This window comes from Eriocheir sinensis, chromosome 65, assembly GCF_024679095.1.
Source record: "Eriocheir sinensis breed Jianghai 21 chromosome 65, ASM2467909v1, whole genome shotgun sequence".
Classification (NCBI taxonomy): domain Eukaryota; kingdom Metazoa; phylum Arthropoda; class Malacostraca; order Decapoda; family Varunidae; genus Eriocheir; species Eriocheir sinensis.
Window position 1 is genome coordinate 6,396,460 of NC_066573.1, and position 26,841 is coordinate 6,423,300.

General features: G+C 48.4%; 1 protein-coding gene across 15 annotated transcripts in view; it reads right to left on the minus strand.

The window, feature by feature from the left end:
- Nucleotides 1–24,871, minus strand: part of LOC126987539 (cytochrome P450 2J2-like) — a 25,147-nt gene extending 276 nt beyond the window's left edge. The window contains exons 1-13 of one of the 15 annotated variants that reach the window (XM_050844564.1): nt 24,839–24,871; nt 21,948–22,055; nt 21,773–21,827; nt 8,456–8,527; nt 7,928–8,058; nt 7,650–7,819; nt 6,757–6,902; nt 6,300–6,387; nt 5,668–5,791; nt 5,060–5,240; nt 4,796–4,914; nt 3,230–3,370; nt 1–321 (exon numbers count right to left, since the gene is read on the minus strand). The exon at nt 1–321 is cut by the window's left edge and continues 276 nt beyond it. In XM_050844564.1, coding sequence (XP_050700521.1) covers nt 74–321; nt 3,230–3,370; nt 4,796–4,914; nt 5,060–5,240; nt 5,668–5,791; nt 6,300–6,387; nt 6,757–6,902; nt 7,650–7,819; nt 7,928–8,058; nt 8,456–8,527; nt 21,773–21,827; nt 21,948–22,032 — 1,560 coding nt within the window. In that variant the 5' untranslated portion in view covers nt 22,033–22,055; nt 24,839–24,871 and the 3' untranslated portion in view covers nt 1–73. Of the gene's footprint in view, nt 322–3,229; nt 3,371–4,795; nt 4,915–5,059; nt 5,241–5,667; nt 5,792–6,299; nt 6,388–6,756; nt 6,903–7,649; nt 7,820–7,927; nt 8,059–8,455; nt 8,580–8,699; nt 8,808–10,154; nt 10,572–10,694; nt 10,882–14,345; nt 14,766–15,234; nt 15,376–16,537; nt 16,657–17,313; nt 17,495–17,789; nt 17,914–18,898; nt 18,987–19,619; nt 19,766–20,137; nt 20,308–21,114; nt 21,246–21,700; nt 21,828–21,947; nt 22,056–23,778; nt 24,362–24,838 lie in introns of those variants that run through there. The other 14 variants (XM_050844567.1, XM_050844575.1, XM_050844563.1 and 11 more) reach the window with 14 other exon arrangements.
- Nucleotides 24,872–26,841: the final 1,970 nt, after the last annotated feature.

Consider the following 26,841-nt stretch of genomic DNA (forward strand, 5'->3'; position numbering starts at 1 on the left):
AATGCACCTCCTCCTCCTCCTCCTCCTCTTCCTCCTCCTCCTCCTTCTCCCTGCTGTTACTTCTACCGTCGCCTCACTCCTCTTTTTCCTCCTCCTCTTTCTCTTCCTCCCCTTGCCCTTCCTGCTGTTGTTTCTCCTCCGCCGTCTGCTCCTCCCTGCTGACGGCGTAGACGGAGAAGTTCGGCGGCCTGCTGAGGACGGTGCTTCGCTCCCACACCACGGGGTCTTCGGAGAGGCGCCAGGAGAAGCGGTGCATGATGGAGGCGAGGAACAGGAACACCTCCAGCCGCGCCAGGGACTCCCCAAGGCACACACGCTTGCCTGGAACACGAGAACATTGTCGGTACTCTCAGACGCTTTCGGCTCCCACGGCCACTCTTTCCCAAGGCCACGAAGGAGGTTTGTCGGGTTCTCATGAGTGTATTTTGCGTTCATGGTGCAGAAGCCTTGTCAAACTGTCACTAGGCTCATAAAGCTACCCATGGAAATAGTCCGAAATACCTACAAACAGCCTCTACGGAAGCCTTATGAAATGTGGGTGTGAGAGCCCTGAAGTGCTTGAGAATATAGGCGCTGAAGTTGCTATCTCGCTCTATAGTGTTAATTTCCTAATCCCGTCCCTTTAAATCGAGCTCCTCTGCGTCGGTCAAGGAATGTAGCAAACCGAAGCTGCCATTTCCCTTCCTGTAAGAATGTCACCGTTCGCTAAACTGAGCCGACAGATGCTTGATTTTTTTACAGCAAAGGAAGCAGCTCAAGGCCAATAACAAAAGCAGATAAACAAAAAAAGTCCACTACTTGGCTGTTGGATGAGAGGACCTTTGAGTTAGGAATCAATGGAAGGGAAGGGAAGGGAAGGCATGGGAAAGGAAGGGAAGGGAAGGGAAGGGAAGGGAAGGGAAGGCATGGGAAAGGAAGGGAAGGGAAGGGAAGGGAAGGCATGGGAAGGGAAGGGAAAGGAAGGGAAGGAATGGGAAAGGAAGGGAAGAGAAGGGAAGGCATGGGAAAGGAAGGGAAGGAAAGGGAAGGGAAGAGAAGACAAGGGAAGGGAAGGGAAAGGAAGGGAAGGGAAGGGAAGAGAAGACAAGGGAAAAGAAGGGAAGGGAAGGGAAGGGAAGGGAAGGCATGGGAAAGGAAGGGAAGGGAAGGGAAGGCATGGGAAAAAAAAAGGAACTTAGGCTGTGAGGGAGGGGGCGGGACTTTTGGAGACGGTGTGTGTGTGTGTGTGTGTGTGTGTGTGTGTGTGCCATTGTCTGTCTGTGTGTCTGTCTGTCTGTCTGTCTGTCTGTCTTTCACAAATATCCTTTTCCGCGAAGCTCCGTATATATCTCTTTCTTAGCCGATCGCTGCATTCCCCTAATTTCGATAAGTTCTTTCTAACGTAAACTTTCCCTTTCCTTCGCACGCATGCACTGCCATTCTCTGCACCAGCGTGTGTCTCGGAATGGTAATCAGTCTTAAGTTCAGGCAAGCAAGTCAGTCAGTCGATCTTAAGTTCCGTCTGGTTCTAATCTGTCCTTTCCCCCCCACACACTCCCTCTCCACCCTTCAAGACTATTCTCTGCAACATCTTGTATCTCGTAATGGTAATCAATCTTAAGTTCAGGCAAGCAAGTCAGTCAGTCGATCTTAAGTTCTGTCTGGTTCTAATTTGTCCTTTCCTCCCCACACACTCCCTCTCCACCCTTCAAGACTATTCTCTGCAACATCTTGTATCTCGTAATGGTAATCAATCTTAAGTTCACTCAGTCAAGTCAGTCAGTCGATCTTAAGTTCTGTCTGGTTCTAATTTGTCCTTTCCCCCCCACACACTCCCTCTCCACCCTTCAAACCATTCTCTGCAACATCTTGTATCTCGTAATGGTAATCAATCTTAAGTTCACTCAGTCAAGTCAGTCAGTTAATCTTAAGTTTTGTCTGGTTTCTAGTTCGTAACGGGAGTAGTAATTTCAATCTCGGGACGTTTTTCTTACTGGTTCGAGGCAATTCTCTGATTCAGTTAAAATTCCATCTGATTTTAACTTGTCCTTCCTCTCTACACTCTTACCCTCGTTCGCCTCACGACTCTTGTATTCTCCAGTTTCTAGTTCGTAACGGGAGTAATTTCAATCTCGGGACGATTTTCTTACTGGTTCACGGCAATTCTCTGATTCAGTTAAAATTCCATCTGATTTTAACTTCTCCTTATTCTCTACACTCTTACTCTCGTTCGCCTCACGACTCTAGTATTCTCCAGCTTCTAGTTCGTAACGGGAGTAGTAATTTCAATCTCGGAACGTTTTTCTTACTTAGCGGGCCGCGGCATTACTCTGAGACCCACTAATGAAAAGCTAACATACCCGAGCCTCCCTCCCTCCCTCCCTTCCTCTGCGCGGGGCTCCCCTTACGGAAATTAATGAATGACCTCAATAGATTTTCTTCGCCTTTCTCTTTCTCTTTCCAGCAATGGCAAACATAAACCCTATTCTGCTCTGCCTGTCCCTGTCGTCGGTTTGTCTGTATATCTGTCTGTGTCTGTCTGTGTCTGTGTATCTATAAGTGTATGTCTATCTGTTTCTCTGTAGCTCGAGGCAATAAGAGAAGGGCAAATATGAATTAATATGAAAGCACCAGCTTGCTATATTAACACTGTCCTTTACCTTCCCTTCCCTTCTCTTCCCTTCCCTTCCCTTCCCTTCCCTTCCCTTCCCTTCCCTTCTCTTCCCATCCAATTCCTTTTTTCCCATGCCTTCTTTTCCCTTCCCTTCCCTTCCTTGCCCACGCCTTCCCTTCCCTTCCCTTCCCTTCCCTTCCCTTCTCTTCCCATCCAATTCCTTTTTTCCTATGCCTTCTTTTCCCTTCCCTTCCCTTCCTTGCCCACGCCTTCCCATCCCTTCCCTTCCCTTCCCTTCCTTTCCCATACCTTCCCTTCCCTTCCCTTCCCTTCTCTTCCCTTCCCTTCCCTTTCCTTCCCTTCCCTTCCTTTCCCATACCTTCCCTTCTCTTCCCTTCCCTTCCCTTCTCTTCCCTTCCCATTCCTTTATTCCCATGCCTTCCTTTCCCTTCCCTTCCCTTGCCTTCCCTTCCTTCGTCTAAGCACCCACCAATAGCCAACATAAGGATAACTGTCTTTTATAGCACATAATACCCCTCCCCTTTCATCTAACCCGCTGCAGTTTTATCGTTTACGTAATGCAAGTTATCTACACCTATTGTGGCTTCTTTGTACTGTCATCTATCGTGGCCTCACCCGAGCCGAAGGGCATGAAGTGGTCGGGCTTGAAGAGCTTGCCATCGTCGGTCAGGAAGTGCTCGGGGCGGAACTTGTCGGGCTCCTGCCAGTACTTGGAGTCCAATAGGCCGTGGCTCAGGTTGAACATCATCGCCGTGCCTGGGGCAGAGAGAGAGAGACCGACAGATAGATGCGTATTATACAGAGATAGATAGATGAATGGATGGGTGGATAGATCAATCGAGTTCTTATGAGTGTGTTGTTATGTTTACGGTACAGAAGAAAAGTCAAACTACCACCAGGGTCATGAAACTACCCCTGGAAATGCACACAACTGCTAGGAAAACCTTGTCAAATATGTGTACTCGGGAGAGGAAATGTGTAAGGATATGGACAGAGAGAGAGAGAGAGAGAGAGAGAGAGAGAGAATTTACATAGATAATCAGACCACACAGACCCCATGGTCCAGACTTGGTGGTCTGTTGATTTTACATTAATCAGAAGACTCCAAAACGTTGCATTTCTACTCTAGTTGATATTGTTGAAGGAAGTGACGGTCGAGCTTATTTTTGAAGGAGTCAATCGTGTTACACTGGACCACTGACGGTGAAGCTATTCCATTTCTCACTTTCTTGACGTGGTGAAGAAAAAAATTTGGTGCGATTGCTTACTTGTCTACATCTGCATTTTACGCCATTGTTCTCGTGCGCAAAGTGTCATCGATCATAAACAATGTTGATCTGTCTACATTCGTGAAACCATTAAGTATTTTAAAACATTCGATCAGTTTTCCTCGGAGGCGACGTTTCTCAAGAGAGAACATGTTAAGGGTGAAAGCCTTTCTTCGTAGGAGGATCATTTTCGTTGCCCGACGCTGAACACCTTCTAATTTAGCAATATCCTTTGCATGGTGGGGAGACCAAAACTGTACCGCATATTCCAAGTGGGGTCTGACTAAACTGTTGTAGAGCGGGAGTATTACATCTTTATTCTTGAATACAAAGTTTCTTTTAATGAAGCCCAACATTCTGTTCGCTTTATTTGCTGCATCGATGCATTGCTGTGAGAATTTGAGGTTTGACGCGATTTTGACCCCCAAGTCTTTGAGAGAGAGAGAGAGAGAGAGAGAGAGAGAGATCGACAGATGGATGCGTATATACAGAGATAGATAGATGAATGGATGGGTGGATAGATCAATCGAGTTCTTATGAGTGTGTTGTTATGTTTACGGTACAGAAGAAAGGTCAAACTACCACCAGGGTCATGAAACTACCCCTGGAAATGCCCACAACTGCTAGGAAAGCCTTGTCAAATATGTGTACTTGGGAGAGGAAATGTGTAAGAAAATGGACCTTTATTTCCGATACCCTACGCCCCTGTCCACCCAGCAGTGAATGGGTACCAGGTATTAATCGGGGGTTGTGTCCCGTCTCCTGGGGTCTGTCCCTTCTCCTATAATTCCTTCCCCTTCTGTCCCTCTCCGGCATATGACCATGGATGTTGCGCCGACTGAACGAAATTGTCCAACCTTTTTTATTTTTTGGCCCTTTATTTCGCGGCCTGGTGTTCAGGGTCTCGCCTCACCTCTGGGAATGCGGTAGCCTGCCATGGTGACGTCCTCTGTGGTCTGGTGCGGGATGGCGAAGGGCACGAGGTCACCAACACGCTGGACCTCGTAGATAGTGGCCATGGTGTAGGGCAACCTGTAGGGGGAACGAGGAGGGTACACACACACACACACAAACACACACACACACACAATTGACCCACAGCATGAAGACGAAAATAAGAGAGGAGAGGAAAAAGTAGGCCATGAGAGCGGGCCATGAGTGACACCCAGCAACATACTTGTCCATGTGGGCCAGGGTGGGCATGTTGTCACGGCCCACCACGCGGTCCATCTCGTCCTGCATGGCCCGCTGCGCCCCGGGGTTGGTGGCCAGCAGGTACACGGCCCACCACAGGGTCGAGGACGTGGTCTCGCTTCCCGCCAGGAACAGCTCCGTGATGTTGGCTTTTAGGTGGTCCACTGAGGGGGGGGGGGTAGGGGAGGAGAGGAGAGGGAGAGGGGAGGGGAGGGGAAGGAAAAAGAGGATGGGAAGGGGAAGGGAGAATGAGGGAGGTGGAGAGGGTGGAGGGGGAGGGGAGGAGGAGGAGGAGGAGGAGGAGGAGGAGGGGGGGGGGAAGGGGTACGACATTATGTGGTTGTTTGTCTGTTTCTCTTTCATCTGTCTGTTTGTCCGTTCATCTGTCTGTCTGTCTGTTTGTCTGTCTGTCTACTTTTTTCTTGTTTACTTGTATGCCTGTTTATTTATGTGTCTGATTATCTGTCCGTCTCTCTCTTTTTTTTCTCAGCTCTCACATATCAACTATCTCTCTACCTTTCTCTTACTCTTCCATTCACACCACCTCTCTCTCTCCCCCCCCAGACATATCGCGTGGAGCCGAGGACTCACAGGACAGCGCCGAGTCGTCACCTTCCTCGGGCTTGAGTGTGTCCAGCTCATGTAGGTAAGCCCCGATGTAGCTACCCGTGTCCACCTTGCCCGCCATCTGACGCCGGTACTCCTCCATCTCGCCCTGAAACACACACACACACGCGAGGGTTACGGGTGTTATCGTCTGTGTGTCCCCGTGCCTTCATTTATATCCTAATGTTACTGCTTCTATAACTCCTTTTTTGTCCCTTTCCTTCGTCTGGTTGGCTGTCTACTGGCTTAGTTGATTGTACTGTATTGTAGCGGTTTGTTCCACTCCGTTTTACAGGCGCCACCACTACTACTACTACTACTACTACTACTACTACTACTACTACTATTATTACTACTACTACTACTACTACCACTACTACTACTACTACTACTACTACTACTGCTACTACTATTACTACTACCGATATCATTACAATCATCTATCTTCTTCCATGTGACCTCTCTTTTTGGACACTCCTTTGACCTCTATTCAGGACCAGTAAGCAGCGGGCTTTTTTTTAATATTTTTCTTTACGCCCTTGAGCTGTCTCCTTAGGTGTAAAAGAGAAAAAAAATCACCATCTTCTCCTCCTTCTCTTCCTCCTCCTCCTCCTCACCTCGATGAAGGTCAAAAGGTCCGCCATGTATCCTTCTGTGGTCTTGATGATGGACAGGTTCGGGAAAATCTTCTTCACCCACGCGAACCTGTTGGCACAAGTCCTTCATCACCATCATCTCCATCACCATCATCACCATCACCACTACACACGAAGCATCTCATTCACAATAGTAACGTTACCATCATCATCATCATCATCTGCATACTTTTCCCATACAGTAATACACCATCTCTCTCTCTCTCTCTCTCTCTCTCTCTCTCTCTCTCTCTCTCTCTCTCTCTCTCTCTCTTTTGCAACAATCAGTTTTTTTGTGTTTTTATTTCCCTTAATCGTTACTACTACTCGTGTCCTCAACCTCTGTCTGTTTCCAAGTTCCCGGTGCTCCTCGCGTCCACCGTAAAAGAGAAGTAAAATGATACCAAATGTTTCGGCAATAACCATAGCAGTGATTTACCTGAGAGCGGGGTGGAAGGGGTTGAAGGTCTGCAGCATCTTATTCACCTTCCCCACCAACTCCTCCAGCTTCGTGTCGTCGTAGGAGTAACGTTTGCCGATGGTGATGGCCCACAGCACGTTCACGATGGTCCGGTTGAACAGCAGCTGAGAGGTGGGAGAGGAACGTAGATCAGGGACGAGGGCCACGTTCTTAAACCACTCCGCGTCTAAGCACATTCTTTTAACAAGGCTTTCGTAGGCTCTGTGTGATTTCTATGGATAATTTTATGACCCTGGTGGTAGTTTGACAACGTTTCTGCACCATGAACGTAAAGAAACACTCATGGGGACGCGTTTAACCCCTTTTTTTTTACCTTTAGAAATGATTTTGGTGTGAGAGAAGGAAGCGTCCAAAAATACAGAACCGAAAACTCATAGTACTGTTTTTTCCTCTCTCTTTCCTTTCTCTCCTCCTCCTCCCTTCGTCTTTCCCTCTCTTTCCTTTCTCTCCTCCTCCTCCCTTCGTCTTTCCCTCTCTTTCCTTTCTCTCCTCCTCCTCCCTTCGTCTTTCCCTCTCTTTCCTTTCTCTCCTCCTCCTCCCTTCGTCTTTCCCTCTCTTTCCTGTCTCTTCTCCTCCTCCCTTCGTCTTTCCCTCTCTTTCCTTTCTCTCCTCCTCCTCCCTTCGTCTGTCCCTCTCGTTCCTATCTCTCCTCCTCCTCCCTTCGTCTGTCCCTCTCTTTCCTTCTGCCTTCCTTCTCTTTCAACATAACCCTCCCACTATTTGGATAACCCTAGATAGATAGAGATGCATAGACAGATAGATAGATAGATGGACAGATAGATAGGTAGATAGATAGACAGATACACAGATAAGTCAGTTCAGAACACACACACACACACACACACACTCACCCCCACGTCCACCTTCTCGCCCTGCCGCCGCCTCAGCAGCTGCAGTAACTCGTCAAGCTCCTCCTGCATGATGGGCTCCAGCGCGTTGCGTCCGAAGCCGAGGTCCTTCAGGGTGCGAAGTGTGAACCGCCGCTGATTCTTCCACACGTCGCCACTCGTGCTGATGATTCCTGCGTGGAAGGAGCGACTGTAAACACTTCTCATGCATCATATTTCTCTCTCTCTCTCTCTCTCTCTCTCTCTCTCTCTCTCTCTCTCTCTCTCTCTCTCTCTCTCACCCAGGTGCGCGCTCTTCCCGCCCTTGATGATCTCGTCCCGCGTCCCAAAGAGCAAAAGGTCGATGCGTCCCGACGCCGCGGGGTCCGCCAGTCCGGCCCGCATCAGCGCCGGGTCGCTCACCAGCACTGCCCTGCGCGAGACACCGAGGAGGAGAGAAGACAGGGTTTTCTTTTGGTGATTAACCGAAAAGTAGAAAAATATTATATCGGAACATAACGAGTCTGCGAGAGGCCACTCATGCATCCTACGCTGAAAAGTTACTGTTAAGCCTAACGTCAAGTGTTCTTATTCACGAGTTGTCGAAGCTTTCTCTGGAAGACGTCCATTATTTTGGGCCTCACCACAGGACTGCCAAGCCCGTCCACTCCGCTATTACTCAAGCCACAAGGGCAAAACAGACAAATCCACAAAAAGGAAAGTCCGTATTATAGTTTAGGTCTTGACATCCTCGTCATATTAAAGTAATACTTGACAGAACGTTGCAGTCTTGTGTGACAGCTTGCCAAAACAGCGACGGTACAACCCACCATTGGCCAAAGATCTTGTAGGTCAGAATCCCGCCGTGGTCCTTCACAAACTGCCTGAAGGCGACTTTGGGGGTCAGGAACAGGACACTCAGGGCGTTGCCGACGAGGGGCAGCGCGAAGGGTCCTGCAAGGCACGGTGAGAGACAGTCAGCGAGAACCTGCGGGGCTTGTTCGGCGTCACGCGTCATCGGCAGGAACTTATGTGTCATGTAACTCACGTCCTGTACGTCCACACTCCACCCACCTGGAGGCAGCCCCGGGGGCCTGGCGTTGGCCCTAAAGAACAGGATCACCAGCACCGCCACCACCAGCGCCACCGTCACCCACATGCTTGTGGCGGGCGAGCCTCAACCTGGGACAGAACGGAAGAGTAACAACAATGATGAAGAGTGACGAGAAGAAAGAGAAAGAGAAGTAGAGTGAGTGAGTGCATAGAAAAGATAGATTTATAAATGAGTAAATGAACAAATGACGAAACTTCGTAAACTGAAATATGAGAGACACGACAATACATTAACATATATATATATATATATATATATATATATATATATATATATATATATATATATATATATATATATATATATATATAAAACGGTTCGTGCGCATTGGGTCACCGTTGATGAGGATCGTCACCGTTGATGAGGATCGTCACCGTCACCCGCCTCGCAAATCTTTGTCTGTTGTTTTTGTTTGTACTTAAAGTTACGATACGTTGCGCAAGCAAAATGAGGGAGCGTCACTAGTCTCATTGAAGGTCTTGTTGTCAGTAACTGTTGCTGCTGCTATTCGTTAGTTACTGCCCAGCTTTATATACAGTAAGTCATAAGAACATAAGAACGCAGGAGTCTGCAAGAGGCCGGTAGGCCTGTACGAGGCAGCTCCTTTGACCCTAAGCTCCCGTGTATCTAACCCCACCTAATATCGCTGTCCATGAATTTATCTAGTCTATTTTTTAATGTGACAATTGTATTGGCACTCACCACATGACTGCTAAACCTATTCCACTCATCCACCACCCTGTTAGTAAACCAATTTTTGCCTATGTCCCTGTTGAATCTGAATTTATCCAGTTTAAACCCGTTACTTCGTGTCCTACCCGGTTCTCTTACCAACAAAACCTTATGAATGTCTCCCTTATTAAAGCCCTTCATCCATTTATAAACCTCGATCATGTCTCCACGCACCCTTCGCCTTTCTAGAGAATGCAAGTTTAATTGTTTGAGTCGGTGTGCACTGCGTTCGCGTGGCGAGAAAGGTTCACGTATCCGCCTTGAACACGTTGTCGTCCGAAACTGTTGCTGTTCATAGAGTTCGCTAAGACTAAGCCAAGATAAGATTAGGAAATGGACCTGGGCAGATCATATCATGTGCTGAACTGATAACAAATGGACAGCCAAAGTAACAGCGGCAACCCAGGCGAGGCCGCTCACCTCACTAACTTTATTAACACCATTTGTAAACTTGAGGCAAGCCCCCGCGCATCGCTCGCCTTTCTAGAGAATGCAGATCTTGACGCTCAAATCTGTCCTCGTTGGGCAAGCTCCTCAAGTTTCAACGCATCACTCATTTGTGTCGCCTTCCTCTACACAGACTTGCCAAGGATGCTGTTTTATAATACTGATTTTCGATGATGTCCCGCCTCGGACGTGTGGTCAGGCCTGATGCTCTAGCCGTCTAACGCGTGACTTTTCACCTTGTTCACTGCTGACACGAGGCGCAGAGTGCTGTGGGTGCTGCCCTGCTGCTCGGTGCTTCCCAACGCTGCGGCTAGACAAACACACAACACACGACGCACACCCTCTCCCTGGCCACGCCCGCCACAAACTAAGGAAGAGTGCACAGCCACAGCGTGAAGGCTTGAATCTTTGTCCCATAAATGATCATTCCTTGAGTGTTCAGAGTAGCAAACATGACAATTATCAGCGAGGTTGCACCGCAGCCTCCTCGCAGAGAGTTAGCCTCCTAGCCGTGTCTCCTCATGCCCGTGGTCTCGGTGTTGCTTATTTTATCACATGTCTTAAACTCCATAAGTACTACACTCGTCCTTACAGTGGTGAGAGTAAAGTAAAAAGTCGGGCTATAGAAGTGAGTTGGCACCCTAAGCACGGCCACAACACAGAACCTATTATCCTCCCAGCCGTGCCTAAACATGCCACTCCCATATGATCGACGCTTTCTCTGGCATGACAACAAGTGCCAACAATGCCTCACCGCTGACCCGTCACGCCCTCACCGTCACTGGCACCGGCACTGGAGAGCTGGGCAGTGCCATGGAGTGTTTCTGGAGCGACACACAGCAGCGGTACCTTAACGGGCCGGAAAATGTGCGCTGCTTAAGGGATCTCTGGCACCCACGCGTCCTTGTGTTGTGTGGTGGACGTCCTTGAGTGCAGGAAGCTGTGTGCTGATGCCGAGGATGCGGGGAGGACGTGGGGGGGATCAGACCGGTAGGGGGATGAGGTTGAAGGGAAGGAGGGAAGGTTGGTGACTGGGATGCGGGGAGGACGGGAGGGGGAGACGGGTTGGGGGATGAGGTTGAAGGGAAGGAGGGAAGGTTGTTGACTGGGACACAGGACAGGGGGCAGGGAAGGGGAGAGGAGAGCAAGAACTGATAGAGAGTGATAAAAAAGGAAGAGAAGGAACCATGAAGTAAGGGATGTAGGAAGACAGGGAGTAAGGGAGGGAGGCGGACAGTGGCAGAGGGAGACAGGCAGGAAGAGAGGGAGAGAGGGGGAGGGAGATGTGTTAGCCATACCTCATCGTTGTCGTAGTGACGTAGTCGTTGTCAAGACCATGGTCAAGTTGGTCGTGGTAGTGGCGGCGGACTCTTCACATGCTGCACACGCCTCATTATCGGCCGCGGCCTGATCTGGCATGGCTGACTGAGCTGAGAGAGGCGCTGAGCTGCTGAGTGCTGAGCGGTGCTGAGGGGCGCGTCCACACCCCAGCCATGACCCCACGCAAGGTACTTTTCGCTGATTGTGTGTGTGTGTGTGTGTGTGTGTGTGTGTGTGTGTGTGTTCGCCCCCCGCCGCCCTAAACCTGCCTGCCTCCGCTATCTGTCACGGCGCCCCGAGAATCGCTCGTCCTGTCATAATGATATAGCTCACCGCCCCGCCCTGAGTGCTGCTGCCAACTTGCGGGGTGATAACCCTGCACCCACGAGGTGGCCTGAGGGGACGCGGGGAGCCCTGGGGGGAATGTAAGGGTGACGGAGGGAGAAGAATACTCCGAACACCATGAGTCTTGCAAAAATTACCCTGGCAGCCTTGTATAGCTAAAGGTAGCTAACTGCGAGATGCCTAAAAGAAGGAAGCAAATGTATTTCTAAACTGTAAATTTTCAGCCTGACACTTGCCGTAACTGAATAAACTATTCATTATTATTATTGTTATTATTATTATTGTTAATATCATAATTATTTTTATTATTATTGTTATTATTATCATTATTAGCTATTATTACGTGTGCAGGGATGGCCAGGAACACATCACTCAAAGCTCAACACTTTTTATTTAACTTGAGAGCAAGCGAAGCAGAAATTTATTAATAAGAAAAAAAAATCATATTGACATATAATGAGAGAGAGAGAGAGAGTTCACAAGTTATGAATGTTACAAGTTTTTATTTCTCTTCTTTTTGTCTTTCTTTCTTTCTTTCTCTCTTTCTCATTTATTTAGTGGAAGCAAAATTGAATGGGCACCTCCTCCTCCTCCTCTTCCTTTTGTTCCTGTATATATATAATGAACTATTATCCCGAAAATGTTCTTTACATTTAAGAACAAAAAAGAAAGCGAAAAGTAACACTGTTCCCCTTAAGGATGAATGCGGTCCCCTAACATAGGACAGCAGACACACGGTCGAAATCCTGAACAAGAACTTCGCGTCTGTGTTCACTGTCGAGAACACCGAGTCGATACCCGAAAACCCCATTCCACCGAGGGGAATCACGCCCCTAGAAACTGACACAGCTAACGAACGGAACGTGCAAATGTACTTAGATAAATTCGACACAAATATGTCAACCGAACCTGAGGACTTGTCACTCAGGATTCTAAAAGGACTCAAGTACTAAATACCTAAGCCACTCACCGCCATCTATGATTTGACACTACAGCAAACATGCAAACAAAGTTCCCGAAGACTGCAAGCAAGTGAGCTTAGCACCGATCTACAAGAAGGGAGACAAAAGCGTGGCCTTAAACTACAGGCCAATTGGCCCAACTTCAGTGGCGGGAAAAGTTCTCGAGATCATCAGAGACAAACTCGTCAAGTTTCTTGAAGACAACAATATCATTTCCGATGCTCAGCACGGTTTCAGAAATAAGCGCTCATGCTTAACCAACTTACTGGATTTCTTCCAGGGTGTGGCCTATATGAAAACTGGGATAACCATATCCTCAGTGAAGTTATATACTATCTAGACCTTCGAAAGGCCTTTGACAAAGTACATACCATACGAACGACTCCTCAAGAACTGAAATTGGCGAGGCTAGGAGAGTCTGATTGTGTGGATAAAGGATTGGCTCCCTGGAAGAAAGCAGCGAGCTGTACTCAACGAGCAGGCCTCTGAGTGGTTCACGGCCACAAGTGGAGTGCCAAAGGGGTCGGTGCTGAAACCCATATTCGTTATTATATAACTCAACGACCTACAACTGGATTAATTCCATCCTTTCTAAATTTGCCGACGACCCAAATGTGGGTAGAAAGGTCCTCACGATTGCAGACCGCAAAATCGTCCAGAGATCTAGACCAGATCACTCACTGGTCAGAAAAGTGGCAAATGTCCTGTAACACTAACATATGTAATTGGGGCCATGCAGAAACTGATTGCCACATGACCAGCATAGAAAGTTGCGCAGCGATCAGATGTACGCAACTGCAGTTTCAGTCGCCTCGATGTGAGGGGTTCTAAAGAAACCAATGTGTCAGTCGCAATGCAACTGGTTGCGGGGTCGTAAGCAACTTGTTTCATGCAACTGGTTGCGTCGGTGTGCCAGCTGCCTTGGTGCTCATTTTGTAAGAAGCAGCACTAAACATAGTATTTAGGTGATTGTTTTAAAAAGGACCATTATGTCTGACTACACACTCTTAACAAATTTATCAAGCACAGTGAAAGCAGGTTTACCCGCGCGGGCTACCGGCGCTGACCCGCGCTAAGAACTGTACCATTGAAACAAGTACAGGCGTTCACAGAGAAAGCGGGCTCGAGCCTGTTGGAACAGGCGGCCTGCTCCAACACGCTTTCCTGTTTCCACAGACCCTTTTTGCCTGCTCAACCCGCGCTGACAAAAGTGCAGAGCGAGATGGACGTTGAGCTCACAGGGTATATATTACTGTGACGGTACTTACAGTTTTGATTTATATACTACTACAGTAATCAAGTTGTCATGTATTTCTGTTGTTTGATTATTCATTTTGTAAGAAGCAGCACTAAACACAGTATGTAGGTGATTGTTTTAAAAAGAACCATTATATTTGAATACACACCTTTAACAATTTTATCAAGCACCGATAGCCCTACCACTTAAGTACAAGCTGCAGATTGTGATGCACTTATTTAAAAAAAAAAAATCATGTATTGACTTTTTTTTATGGACTGTCCAGCAACATGAACTCATCAGACCACGAGTTTGACATCTTGGCTGAACACTGGCTGGATCATAACCGACAGAGGTATTACACGCGTTCTTGTCCCTCGGCGTGCGGGTCGGAGTCGATTGCCCGCGTCCTTCTTGAACACTTAACCGCTCGGGCAACCTCCTTCCTCTGTGTACTTACCCTAAATCACTAAAAGCAGACAGCGTTGCAATGAGCCAACAAACTTTCTGCCGCCTGCTCGTCCATGTATCCTCCTCCTCCTCTTTCTCCTCCCCCCCCCACCCCCACCACCCCACACACACACCTCCTCCTTGCTGTTACTTCTACTGTAGCGTCAATCCTCCGCCTCCTCTCTCTCTTCCTCGTCCTTACTGTTGCTTCTGCTGTCACCTTCTCCTCCTCCTCTTTCTCCTTCGTTACTCCTCCCTGTTGTAACTTCTGCTGTCCTATCACTCCTCCTCCTTATCCTCCTCTATCTCTTCCTTCTCCCTGCTGATACACCTGCCTCCCCGTCACTTCTCCGTCGTCTCTTCGTCCCTGCTAACGGCGTAGACGGAGAAGATCGGCGGGCTGCTGACGACAACGCGTTTCTCAAACGACACGGGGTCTTCAGAGAGGCGCCAGGAGAAGCGGTGCATGATGGAGGCGAGGAACAGGAACAACTCCAGCCGGGTCAGGGACTCCCCGATGCACACACGCTTGCCTGGAACACGAGAACCTCAAATCACTATCTCGTAAGTGTTTATTTTCCCAACGCAGAGCTCCTTTGCGTCGGTAAAGGCAATGGGACAAGCTGAAGCTGCAATACCGCTAACTATTATAGTGTTCATGACCTCCCTTCCACACCTGAACGTCTGTGTCAGTCATGGATGTGAAGCAAACTGTGCCCTCCATGACGCTTACTAGTGTTCATGATCTCATCGCCGCCCCTTGAGCATTAAAATCCTCTTCGTCGGTCAGGGCACACATCCACCGCCGGCCTCCCTCCCTCTGCACGGGACTCGCCTTTATTAATGAATGACCTCAGGGGGTTTTCTTCGTCTCTCTTTCTCTTTCCAGCAACAGCCAACGAAAACCCTTTCATCTAATCCGCTGCAGCTTTGTCGTATACGTAATGCAGGTTATCTATATCTATCCTGTCTTCTTGGTACTGTCATCTGTCGTGGCCTCACCCGAGCCGAAGGGCATGAAGTGGTCGGGCTTGAATATCTTGCCGTCGTCGGTCAGGAAGTGCTCGGGGCGGAACTTGTCGGGCTCCTGCCAGTACTTGGGATCCGAGAGGCCGCGGCTCAGGAGGAACGTCACCGACGTGCCTGGGGCAGAGAGAGAGAGAGAGATCGAAGGATAGGTACTAATATCGGTGAATAGATAGATAGATGAACAGATAGGTAAGTAGGTAAATATATATATATATATATATATATATATATATATGTATATATATATATATATATATATATATATATATATATATATATGTGTGTGTGTGTGTGTGTGTGTGTGTGTGCCTTGGTTTAATCACGCTTGTTCTCGTGCTATCCAAGATAGAGAGGCACCTCACAAAAGGTACCAGAGCCTTCGCACTCCTGCTAACCATGATCGTTACATTTCTGGCCGGAATCGTGCCAAATCTATTCTTCGACTTACCAAAACCTCTTTCATAAATAGGAAATGTCAAAACTTGCTTTTTTTAATTCTTCCCGTGACTTCTGGCACCTAGCCAAAAATATCTCCTCCAATTTCACTTCTTCATCTTTCCCTCCTCTCCTTAACCCTGACGGCAACACCGCCGTCTCATCTATCTCTAAGGCTGAACTCTTCTCTCAAACTTTCTCTAAAAACTGCACTCTGAACGATTCTGGGCATATTCCTCCTACTCATCCCCCCTCTGACTCTTTTTTGCCTGTTATTAAGATTCTTAAGAACGATGTTTTCTATGAGAGAGAGAGAGAGAGAGAGAGAGAGAGAGAGAGAGAGAGAGAGAGAGAGAGAGAGATGTAGGTTAGTAGGTAGAAAGGGGAATAAATAGATCAATACACAGACAGAAACATAGATAGATGGACAGATAGATAAATCGATAGGCAGATAGATTACGTTGCAACTACTGTGAACTTGCCATTTACCATCTGCTCCACCCATCCATTAGCCAAGCCTCACAGGAACCCTCCCACCGTGTTTGCATCGACTCCCTAACTTTGAGCCGATTTCACAGTCCAACACAGTGTCTTCGTAACAGCCCGAACCAAACTATAGAATCCCATACAATCCAAAATGGTGAGGTCTTCGATGCCACACTAAATACACAAGACTTTTCTAGTATAGTTTCATCAAATTTGTGAACTTAAATATAAACACCAGACACTATACAAGGAAATTTCGAAGGCTCTGGTATTGGTTTGGGAGCTTACTAACCCATCATGGGGAACTGTGAAACTGGCCCTTTATATCGCGGCCTGGTTCTAGGTCTCGCCTCACCTCTGGGAATGCGGTAGCCTGCCAAGGTGATGTCCTCGGTAGTCTTGCGCCCAACGCCGAAGGGAAAGACGTCACCAACACGCTGGACCTCGTAAATAGTGGCCATGGTGTAGGGCAGCCTGTAGGGGGAACGAGGAGGGTACACACACACACACACACACACACACACACACACACACACACACACACACACACACACACACACACACACACCATTGTACCACAGCCTGAAGACGAAAATAAGATCTCGCAAAATAACCACAAGAGGGAAGAAAAACTATCATGATTGAGCATTAGGTTAAAGAGAGAGTGAGAGAGCGGGTTAAAAGGAGAGAAAGTAAAGTGGTCCAGGAGATTTTAAAGAGAGGAGTGAAGGAGTCGACTAAAGGAAGAAGGGCAGCCATATGTGTTTTAGAGAGAAGTGAAGGAAAGGGATGTGGGAAGGAGAGAGTGGGTCATGGGTTACCTAAAGGAAAAGTGCACCATGAAATAAAGCAAAGAGTGGGCCATGAGATACCTAAAGGAAGCGTGGGCCATACAACAAAGGAAACAGTGGGCCATAAGAGTGGGCCATGATATGAAAGAAAGTGGTCCATGAAACAAAGAAAAAGGTCATGAAAGTGGGCCATGAGATACCTAAAGGAAGCGTGGGCCATGATATGAAAGAAAGTGGTCCATGAAATAAAGCAAAAGGTCATAGGAGAGGGCCATGAGACGATGATAAGAGTGGACCCTAAGAGTGGGGCCATGAATAACAACAGGCAACACATCCGTACTTGTCCATGTGGGCCAGGGTGGGCATGTTGTCCCGGCCCACCACGCGGTCCATCTCGTCCTGCATGGCCCGCTGCGCCCCGGGGTTGGAGGCCAGCAGGTACACGGCCCACCGCAGTGTCATGGACGTGGTGTCGCTGCCCGCCAGGAACAGCTCTGTGATGTTGGCCGTGAGTTGGTGCACTGAGGGGGACCAGGGCTGCGTCATTATCTGGCAGGTTAAGTTTATGTGTGTCTATCAACCTGTCTGTTTGTTGTTTCCATTTATTTGTCTGTCTGTATGTCTGTTTGTCTGTCCTCTTATTTGTCTGTGTTATTTTTTTCTCATGTTTATTTGCCTCTCTCTCTCTCTCTCTCTCTCTCTCTCTCTCTCTCTCTCTCTCATATCAACTATCTCTCTACCTTTCTCTTACTCTTCCATTCACACCACCTCTCTCTCTCCCTCCCCCAGACATATCGCGTGGAGCCGAGGACTCACAGGACAGCGCCGAGTCGTCGCCTTCCTCGGGCTTGAGCGTGTCCAGCTCATGCAGGTAAGCCCCGATGTAGCTGCCCGTGTCCACCTTGCCCGCCATCTGACACCGGTACTCCTCCATCTCACCCTGCAACACACACACACACACGCGAGGATTACGGGTGTTATCGTCTGTGTGTCCCCGTGCCTTCATTTACTATATCCTTCTATAAGGAAGGCGGTGGCTGAGTGGTTAGCGTGCAGGTACGGCGTTCAAGAAGATGGTCTATGGCTACCCACTTGCTGCCCTCAAGACCACCTATCAATCTGGACTCTAGATTCTCTCTAAAAGAGGATCAAAGGTGAGCTCCAGGGGGGCAGCGTGAGCCAAGCAATATGACGCCACTATGAACACTTGCGCTAAGGCCAACCACCAGGCCCCACCAAGAAAGCCTACCGGCGCCACAAGCCAAACGCAAAAAGACAGAAAATTAGGGAAAGATTAGTGACCGACTACCACAGCACGCGTCAATCGGTCAGAGAGGAAACTGAAGGTAAAAGTACAAAGAAAGGGAGAGAATCCGTAGGAGGGTAGTTTAGAAAGCAAAGATTTGTGTCGGACTCTGTTAATAAAACCGCTCGAGAGGTTTAAGGCAACAGCAAAAGTTTCACCGAATGGCTAAGAAAGGATGACCAAGTGTCACTTAGAGAGAGGCAAGTAGATCACCAGTAGAACGCCCCTTGCGGAACCCACACTGGCGATCAGAGAGGTCAGAATTTGATGGATGCTTTAGAATTACCCCGTTAAGGATTGATTCAAAAGCTTTAGAAGGACAGGAAAGTAAAGCTATAGAACAGCAGTTTAAGGGATTGCAGCGGTCACCCTTCTTAGACACAGGCTGTATGAAGGCGTAATTCCAGCAGGAAGGAATGGTAGACATGGAAAGACAGAGACTACTACTACTACTACTACTACTACTACTACTACTACTACTACTACTACTACTACTACTACTACTACTACTACTACTACTACTTTTATCACTACTATAATTATTACTGAATAACTTGCAATCACTTTACTTCTTCCACCACCCTCTCCTCCTCCTCCTCCTCCTCCTCCTCCTCCTCACCTCGATAAAGGTCAGAACACCCCCCATGCCTTCTTCGATGGCCTTGAGGTTTGAAAGGTTCGGGAAAAGCTTCTTCACCCACGCGAACCTGTGGACACAACACCTTCATCACCATCATCATCAACACCATCATCATCCTTATCATCATACATTTTTTTTATAGAAGATATTCTCTCTCTCTCTCTCTCTCTCTCTCTCTCTCTCTCTCTCTCTCTCTCTCTCTCTCTCTCTCTCTCTCTCTCTCTCTCTCTCTCTCTCTCTCTCTCTCTCTCTCTCTCTCTCTCACCTAGTCTGGACCATGGGGTCTGTGTGGTCTGATTTTCTATGTAAATCTGTGTAAATCTCTCTCTCTCTCTCTCTCTCTCTCTCTCTCTCTCTCTCTCTCTCTCTCTCTCTCTCTCTCTCTCTCTCTCTCTCTCTCTCTCTCTCTCTCTCTCTCTCTCTCTCTCTCTCTCTCTCTCTCTCTCTCTCTCTCTCTCTCTCTCTCTCTCTTTTATATTTCCACCTCTCCACCCAGTTCTCTTTCTGCCCCGACTACTAAATTCATGAGCTGCCATTCACTTGGTTTGGTTGTCCAGTTGTGGTCAGTTCGATGCATGACATGACCTGCACCAGTCAGCTTTTACTACTCTTAATCATCACTAGAATACTCGAGTCTTCAATCTCCTTGTGTTTCCTAATTTAAGATGCTCCTCGCGTCCATCATAAGAGGTGTGTGTACCTGAGGGCAGGGTGGAAGGGGTTGAAGGCCGCCCCCATCTTGCTCGTCTTCCGCACCAACTCCTCCAGCCTCGGGTCGTCGTAGGAGTAACGTTTGCCGATGGTGATGGCCCAGATCACGTTCACGATGCTCACGTTGAAGATCATCTGCGAGGTGGGGGAGGAACGTAGATCAGGGACAAAACTCTTGCCACGACTTTTCCCTCTCTCTTTCCTTTCGCTATTTTTCCTCCCATCCTCTTTCCCTCTCTTTCCTTCTATCTCCCTTCTCTCTGAGCATAACGCTCCTACCATTTGGGTCAATCTGTCAGTCAATTAGTGCGGATATACGCTGAGGCGCGCGTCGCCTCTCCCACCCTTCGACGGGAAGGCAGTGGTTCCCACGGGCAGCTAAGATGGATAGATAAATAGATAGAGGGATAGATATAGATAGATAGATAGATACAGATAGATCAGTGGAAACACACACACACACACACACACACACACACACACACACACACACACACACACACTCACCTCCATGTTCACCTTCTCGCCCTGCCGCCGCCTCAGCAGCTGCAGTAACTCGTCAAGCTCCTCCTGCATGATGGGCTCCAGACTGTTGCGTCCGAAGCCGAGGTCCCTCAGGGTGCGAAGTGTGAACCGCCGCTGATTCTTCCACGCGTCACCATTCGTGCTGATGATTCCTGCGGGGAAGGAACGACTGTCACCCAGCCCGCCACTTTACAGCCATAACAGTGACCACACGACACCTTCAGAGACTGGCCCGTCGCGTTACGTCACTGTCATTTTACAACCTTAACCGTGACGACATGACGCATTCAGACAATGTCCCGCCCCGTCACGTCACTGTTATTGTCTTTACAACCGTAATAGTGACCACGCGACACCTTGACACATTGGCCGTGTGCACTGCAGATGGTCTCGGCGCTCACAACAATTATTTCAAAAGGCCATAAAGGAGATTAGTCGGGTCCTCATGAGTGTTGGTTTTCACCTGTCCTCAGGGGCTAACCTCACTCTCTCATCAGAAGAAATTTGGGGCCTGTTAAGACGGGGACGAGGAGGGGCGGGGAAAGCAGGTAGGAGGAGAGTGAGGTGGCTATGGACGATGAATTGGTAAAAAGTTGAAAAGATTGAAAAAACAGAGAGCCCAGCTGAGGTGTAGAAGTGACAACGGCTGTGACACCTTGGAGCCTGGAGAAAAAACTAGTTCACTGAAATATCGCCTTTCTCTCGCTCTCTCGCTCTTTCTCTCGCTCTCTTGCTCTTTCTCTCGCTCTCTTGCTCTTTCTCTCGCTCTCTCGTCGCTCTTTCTCTCGCTCTCTCGCTCTTTCTCTCGCTCTTTCTCTCGCTCTCTCGCTCTCTCGCTCTTTCTCTCGCTCGCTCTCTCGCTCTCTCGCTCTTTCTCTCGCTCGCTCTCTCGCTCTTTCTCTCGCTCTCTCGCTCTTTCTCTCGCTCGCTCTCTCGCTCTCTCGCTCTCGCTCTCTCACCCAGGGGCGGGCTCTTCCCGCCCTTGATGAGGTCGTCCCGTGTCCCGAAGAGCCTGTTGTCGTTGCGTCCCACCAGGCCAGGGTTCGCCAGGCCGGCACGCATCATCGCCGGGTCGCTCACCAACACCGCCCTGCGCGAGACACCAAGGAGAAAAGGAGGATTTTTTTTTTTTTTTTTTTTTTTTGCGATTTCCCGAAAAGTAGAAAAAAATACTTCGGTAGTTTGTTTATCAAAGTGACGATATGGGAACAATGAGTCTGCTAGAGCCCGGTCATGCAACCCCGACTGAAAAGTTCCTGTAATCCTATTATCGTGCTCTTCCTATTAATTAGCTGTCTAAGCTTTCTCATGAAGGCGCCCATTGTGTTGGCCCTCACCACAGGACTGCCAAGCCTGTCCAGTCCTCTATTACTCAAGCCACAAGGGTAAAACAGACAAACTCACTAAAAGGAAAGTTCTAGTTTTGCTATTGTTGTCCCATTCATAATAAAAAATATTCGACTCCCTTCCTGAGACTTCAGAAAAAAAAATATAACGTTGCAGTCTTGTGTGACAGGTTGCCAAAACAGCGACGGAACAGCTCACCATTCACCAAAGACCTTGTAGGTCAGAATCCCGCCGTGGTCCTTCGCAAACTTCTTGAAGGCGCCTATGGGAGTCAGGAACAGTATGGTCAGGGCGTTGCCGACGAGGGGCAGCGCGAAGGGTCCTGCTGCAAGGCACAGTGAGAGACAGTCAGCGAGAACCTGCGGGGCTTGTTCGGCGTCACGCGTCATCGGCAGGAACTTATGTGTCATGTAACTCACGTCCTGTACGTCCACACTCCACCCACCTGGAGGCAGCCCCGGGGGCCTGGCGTTGGCCCTGAAGAACAGGACCACCACCACCGCCACCACCAGCGCCACCGTCACCCACATGCTTGTGGCGGGCGAGCCTCAACCTGGGACAGAACGGAAGAGTAACAACATTGATGAAGAGTGACGAGAAGAAAGAGAAGGAGAAGTAGAGTGAGTGAGTGCATAGAAAAGATAGATTAGTTTGTGAGCTGCCTCTCTGTATTTGATAGCACGAGAACAAGCGTGATTAAACCAAGGCTTTTTAGCATGGGAAAGTACGTGGAATGTGTGCCTCCATTCCAGAGACAATCACCTCTGTGATGCGCTGGGCACACACAGAGGGGTCTCACTCCTGGAAGCAGTAATCATTCCACGGGAAATCGGAAAAGTACATCCTCAGGTCGTCCCACCGAGCTGAAGCAAAATGCCAGAAGCATCGCCTCTTCGGTGGGTCCAGAGGATGTACAGGAGCGATAGGACAGGATACAGAAATAAGGTTATGATCGGAGGAGCCCAACGGAGAGAACAGTTTGACAGAGTAAGCAGAAGGATTAGAGGTAAGGAAGAGGTCTAGTATGTTGGGCCTGTTTCCAAGACGGTCGGGAATACGTGTAGGGTGCTGAACTAATTGCTCTAGGTCGTTGAGGAGAGCAAAGTTGTAGGCTTGTTCACCAGGCTGGTCACTGAAAGAGGATGAAAGCCAAAGCTGGTGGTGAACATTGAAATCTCCTAGGATGGAGATTTCAGCGAAGGGAGAGTGGGTCAAGATGTGCTCCACTTTGGAGTTCAAGTAGTCAAAGAATTGTACATAGTTAGTAGAGTTGGGTGAGAGATAAACAGCACAGATGTATTTAGTAATAGAATGACAATGAAGTCTTAGCCAGATGGTAGAAAATTCACCACCGCAGCTGTTTGTTGTCTTGGCCTTGACGGGTACAGCGTGTACCACAAATACTGGTTTTGGATGCAGGCTTCCTTGTTTTGTTTTGTTGTTGCCCTTGAGCTGCTTCCTTTAGTATGGAAAGTGAGCTCGGTGCAGGGCCTGCGACGCTTGGCTGCTCACTGTCAATATGTTGGTTATAGGGAAGGGCTCACATGGCCTGAAAACATAATGGGTCGTTTTATGAAACATTTCGCCGCCCAAGAATAGATATTTGACATGGCTTTCGTAGGAGTTGTGGGCATTTCCAGGAGTAGTTTTATGACCCAGGTGGTAGTTTGACCTTTTTTCTGTACCATGAACCTAAAGAAACAATCATTAGAACCCGACTGACTCCCTCTTTGACCTTTAGAAATAGCTGATGTGAGAAGCGAAAGTGCCTTATGATACCGACTAATGAGTATGCAAGAGGCCAGTCACCCCACACAAAGCAGTCCTGCAGTCCTCACACCACCTGTCGCCACCTGTCTTCCCTATTAACGTATCTTACCTTATCTTGAAATCCTAGCCTGTTCTGCTCATCCACCACTCTGTCAGTACACCAATTTCTGCCTGTGTCTTTATCCAATCTGAATTTATCCCAATCAAACCCGCTGCTATGTTCTAACACACTCGCTCACTACTAGAACCCTATTAACATCACCCATTTGTGAGCATCAGTCGTCTCCACGCATCCTTCGCCTTTCTATAGAATGTTGATCTTGACGCACAAATCAGTCCCGTTCCGTTGGGCAAGCTTCTCAACCCATCACCCTTTTGTGCCACCGTCCTCTGCACAGACTCTCACACAGACTTGCCAAGGATGTTGTTATAAAATATTGTTTTTCGATGGATGTCCCGCCTCGGACGTGTGGTCAGTGCTGATGCTCTAACGCATGACTTTTCACCTTGTTCACTGCTGACACGAGGCGCAGAGTGCTGTGGGTGCTGCCCTGCTGCTCGGTGCTTCCCAACGCTGCGGCGAGGCTGCAGGAACACACACACGACGCTCACCACCTCCTGTCTTCCTGGCCACGCCCGATACAAACCAGGTCTGGGTAGATACTAAGCAGCTTGCAAGCTTGATTTTTTTTTCTTCTTTTGTCTCCAAAACTACCGACCCTTAAGTGTCCAGTGTAGCGAGCATGCGAGGTTGCACCGCAGCCTCCGTAAAGACTATTATCCTCCTATTCGTGTCTCCTCATGCCCGTCGTCTCGATATTGTTTACTTTACCACACGTCTTAAACTCCATCCCGGCATAAATACACTCGTTCTGACAATGGTGAAAGTACTCCGTGAGAATAAAAAGTTGGTCCATTGCAGTGACATATGGCACCCCACCCTCGGCCTCAACAAAAACCTATTATCCTTCCAGGTGTGCCTCCTCATGCCACACAGCGCTCTCTCTGGCATGACAACAACAGCCAACGGTACCTCGCCCCTGACCCGTCACTGGCACCGGCACTGGAAAGCTGGGCAGTGCCATGCAATGTTTCCGGAGCGACACACAGCAGCGGTACCTTAACCAGCTGGAAAATGTGCGCTGCTTATAGGATCTCTGGCACTCACGCGTCCTTGTGTAATTGTGTAACAGATTTCTTTGAATGCAGGAAGCTGTGTGCTGATGCATGGATTGCGCGGAGGACAGGAGGAGGAGTGGGCGTAGGTGAGGGATGCAGGGAAGGGGGAGGGCTGGTGCCGGGGATGTGGGGAGGACGGGGGTGATCATGGAAAAGGGGGATGGGGATGAAGGGAAGGGGGGAGGGTTGGTGCCGGGGATGTGGGGAGGACGGGGGTGATCATGGAAAAGGGGGATGGGGATGAAGGGAAAGGGGGGGGGGGTGATGCCAGGAGACGGGCGAGAAAGGTGTAGTGCCTGACCCGCCTGAGGGGAAAGCCTCCCAAACTCACTGTGTATCAAGACACCTCTCCACCCGAAATTGACCTCTCTTTTGGCTATTCTTTACCTTTTACGCCTCAGAGTCCCTGACGGTGACGACACATCGCCAGTGTGTCACCTGCAACACTCGACACAGTAATCACCCAATAAGTAACAGTGACGACACAACACTATGTCACCTGCAACACTCGACACAACATCAAACTTATAATATTCACAATTATTGAGGGGTCTAATAATAGCCTCGAAATACGCCGTAAGAGTCTTGCGCTCGTTTCTGACTCGTCTCCTCGCCACGGGTAGGAGCCTCACGTTCCTGCCTCTCGTCTTCTCGCCTCGCGTCTGTCTTCCTCGCCTGAAGCAAGCCTTGCTATGGCACCGTATCTGACCCTTGGGTCAGGCATGACATATTCACTGTTCTTGGTTATCTGACGATTATGCTGAGTTCAGCGTCTACGCGCTTACTCAGGGACTCTGAGGCGCCCATCGCCGCCCCACCACACTTCCTCCTAACTCCTCACATACATTTCCTACCATTACAGTTACTGTCTTATCTGTCATTAGTTACCATACAACATATCGTAGGCGCGACTCACCACCATAGTCATTAGTTACCATCTTATATACAACACATTGTAGGCGCGACTACACCATCATATATACAACATATCGTAGGCGCGACTACACCAGCATATATATATATATATATATATATATATATATATATATATATATATATATATATATATATATATATAATGACACCCTGCCAAGCAGTGCCCGCCACAGCCTCAAGCTTCCGTCAGGTCATATAAAGCCGCCACTCCAAAAAGTCGCCGTAAAAATAAAAGATAAATGGTTGCATCTCAAAAGTTTATTCATTATAATAATTTCCAATGCACAAATAACACAGCCCAACTTTTATACTTCACAGTCATCTATAATATTACACTATAAATACCTTAATAAATATATGGGTAAATTAACAAGTTTGGCATCACGTTAGTCTAGCTATCTATTTTTCCCTTTTTCGCTTTATTTCAGTTAAGACACTCGACTGATTCTTCTTCTTGCCGCACACTGATGAATAACTGCATGGAGAGATGTTTGACTGAGTATGATTTGTTGTGAGGAAAATGTCAAGTTACTCAGAGCTTGATGTGACTCAGAAGCTCCTTTCCCTGCTAGGTCATCCTCTGCTTTCCTCTCTCCCTATCTCATCCTCCTCTCCCCTCTTTTCCTTCCCCATCCTCTGCTCTCCTACCTTCTCTCCCTTTCCTACCCTCCACTCACCTCCCATGCCTCTTTATCCTTCTCTCTCTCCCCCTTTCTTAACCTCCACGTATATACTCTTGTCCGCTGCCAGTACTCCCTTCTCCCTTTCTCACCCTCAGCTCATGTCCCCTGACAGTGCTCCTTTCTCCCTTTCTCACTCTCCACTCTTGTCTCCCTTCTCCCTTCCTCACCCTCCGCTCTATACCAGTTCACCCACCATTCTCAGCTGAGCGGCCGGCAGCACCTGAGAGCTTGCTAATTTAAGGCGGCTTTACACCTGGCAATTCCTGGCCGGCAATACAGCCGCGACGATCTAGCGGCTAGACCAGCTGGGTGCTCACGGGAGCCAGTACCTTCACACATGGGAGGAGCCGCCGGGAGCATCAAGACGTAGACTGCTAGTAAATGCAAGGGCATGAATTCATCCCAGACACCCCAAAAGGCTACTACCATATCTTAAAACCACAATGAGTTTGGTCCATTAGCCTAATATTGTAGAAATACTTTAAGTAAACGAGTTTTATCAAAAGTAGTATTGATTGATTGATTGATTGTTCATTGTTGCATTTAACAACAAAGGAGAAGGGAGGAACATGCCATCCCAGGCATTACATAGTGTGATTATATAATACACGAAAATAATCGTTCCTTGCCTCCTTCGATAAAGAGATAAACATCCCGCAATGTTGCTGCCACTCTCTCAAAAGTTGTTTTGCGCAGACTCTGCCTCTTGTAGAGCTTATCTTGTGGGTCCCGTGTCGATGTTGCCTCATTTCCTTTAGCAATGCCACCTCG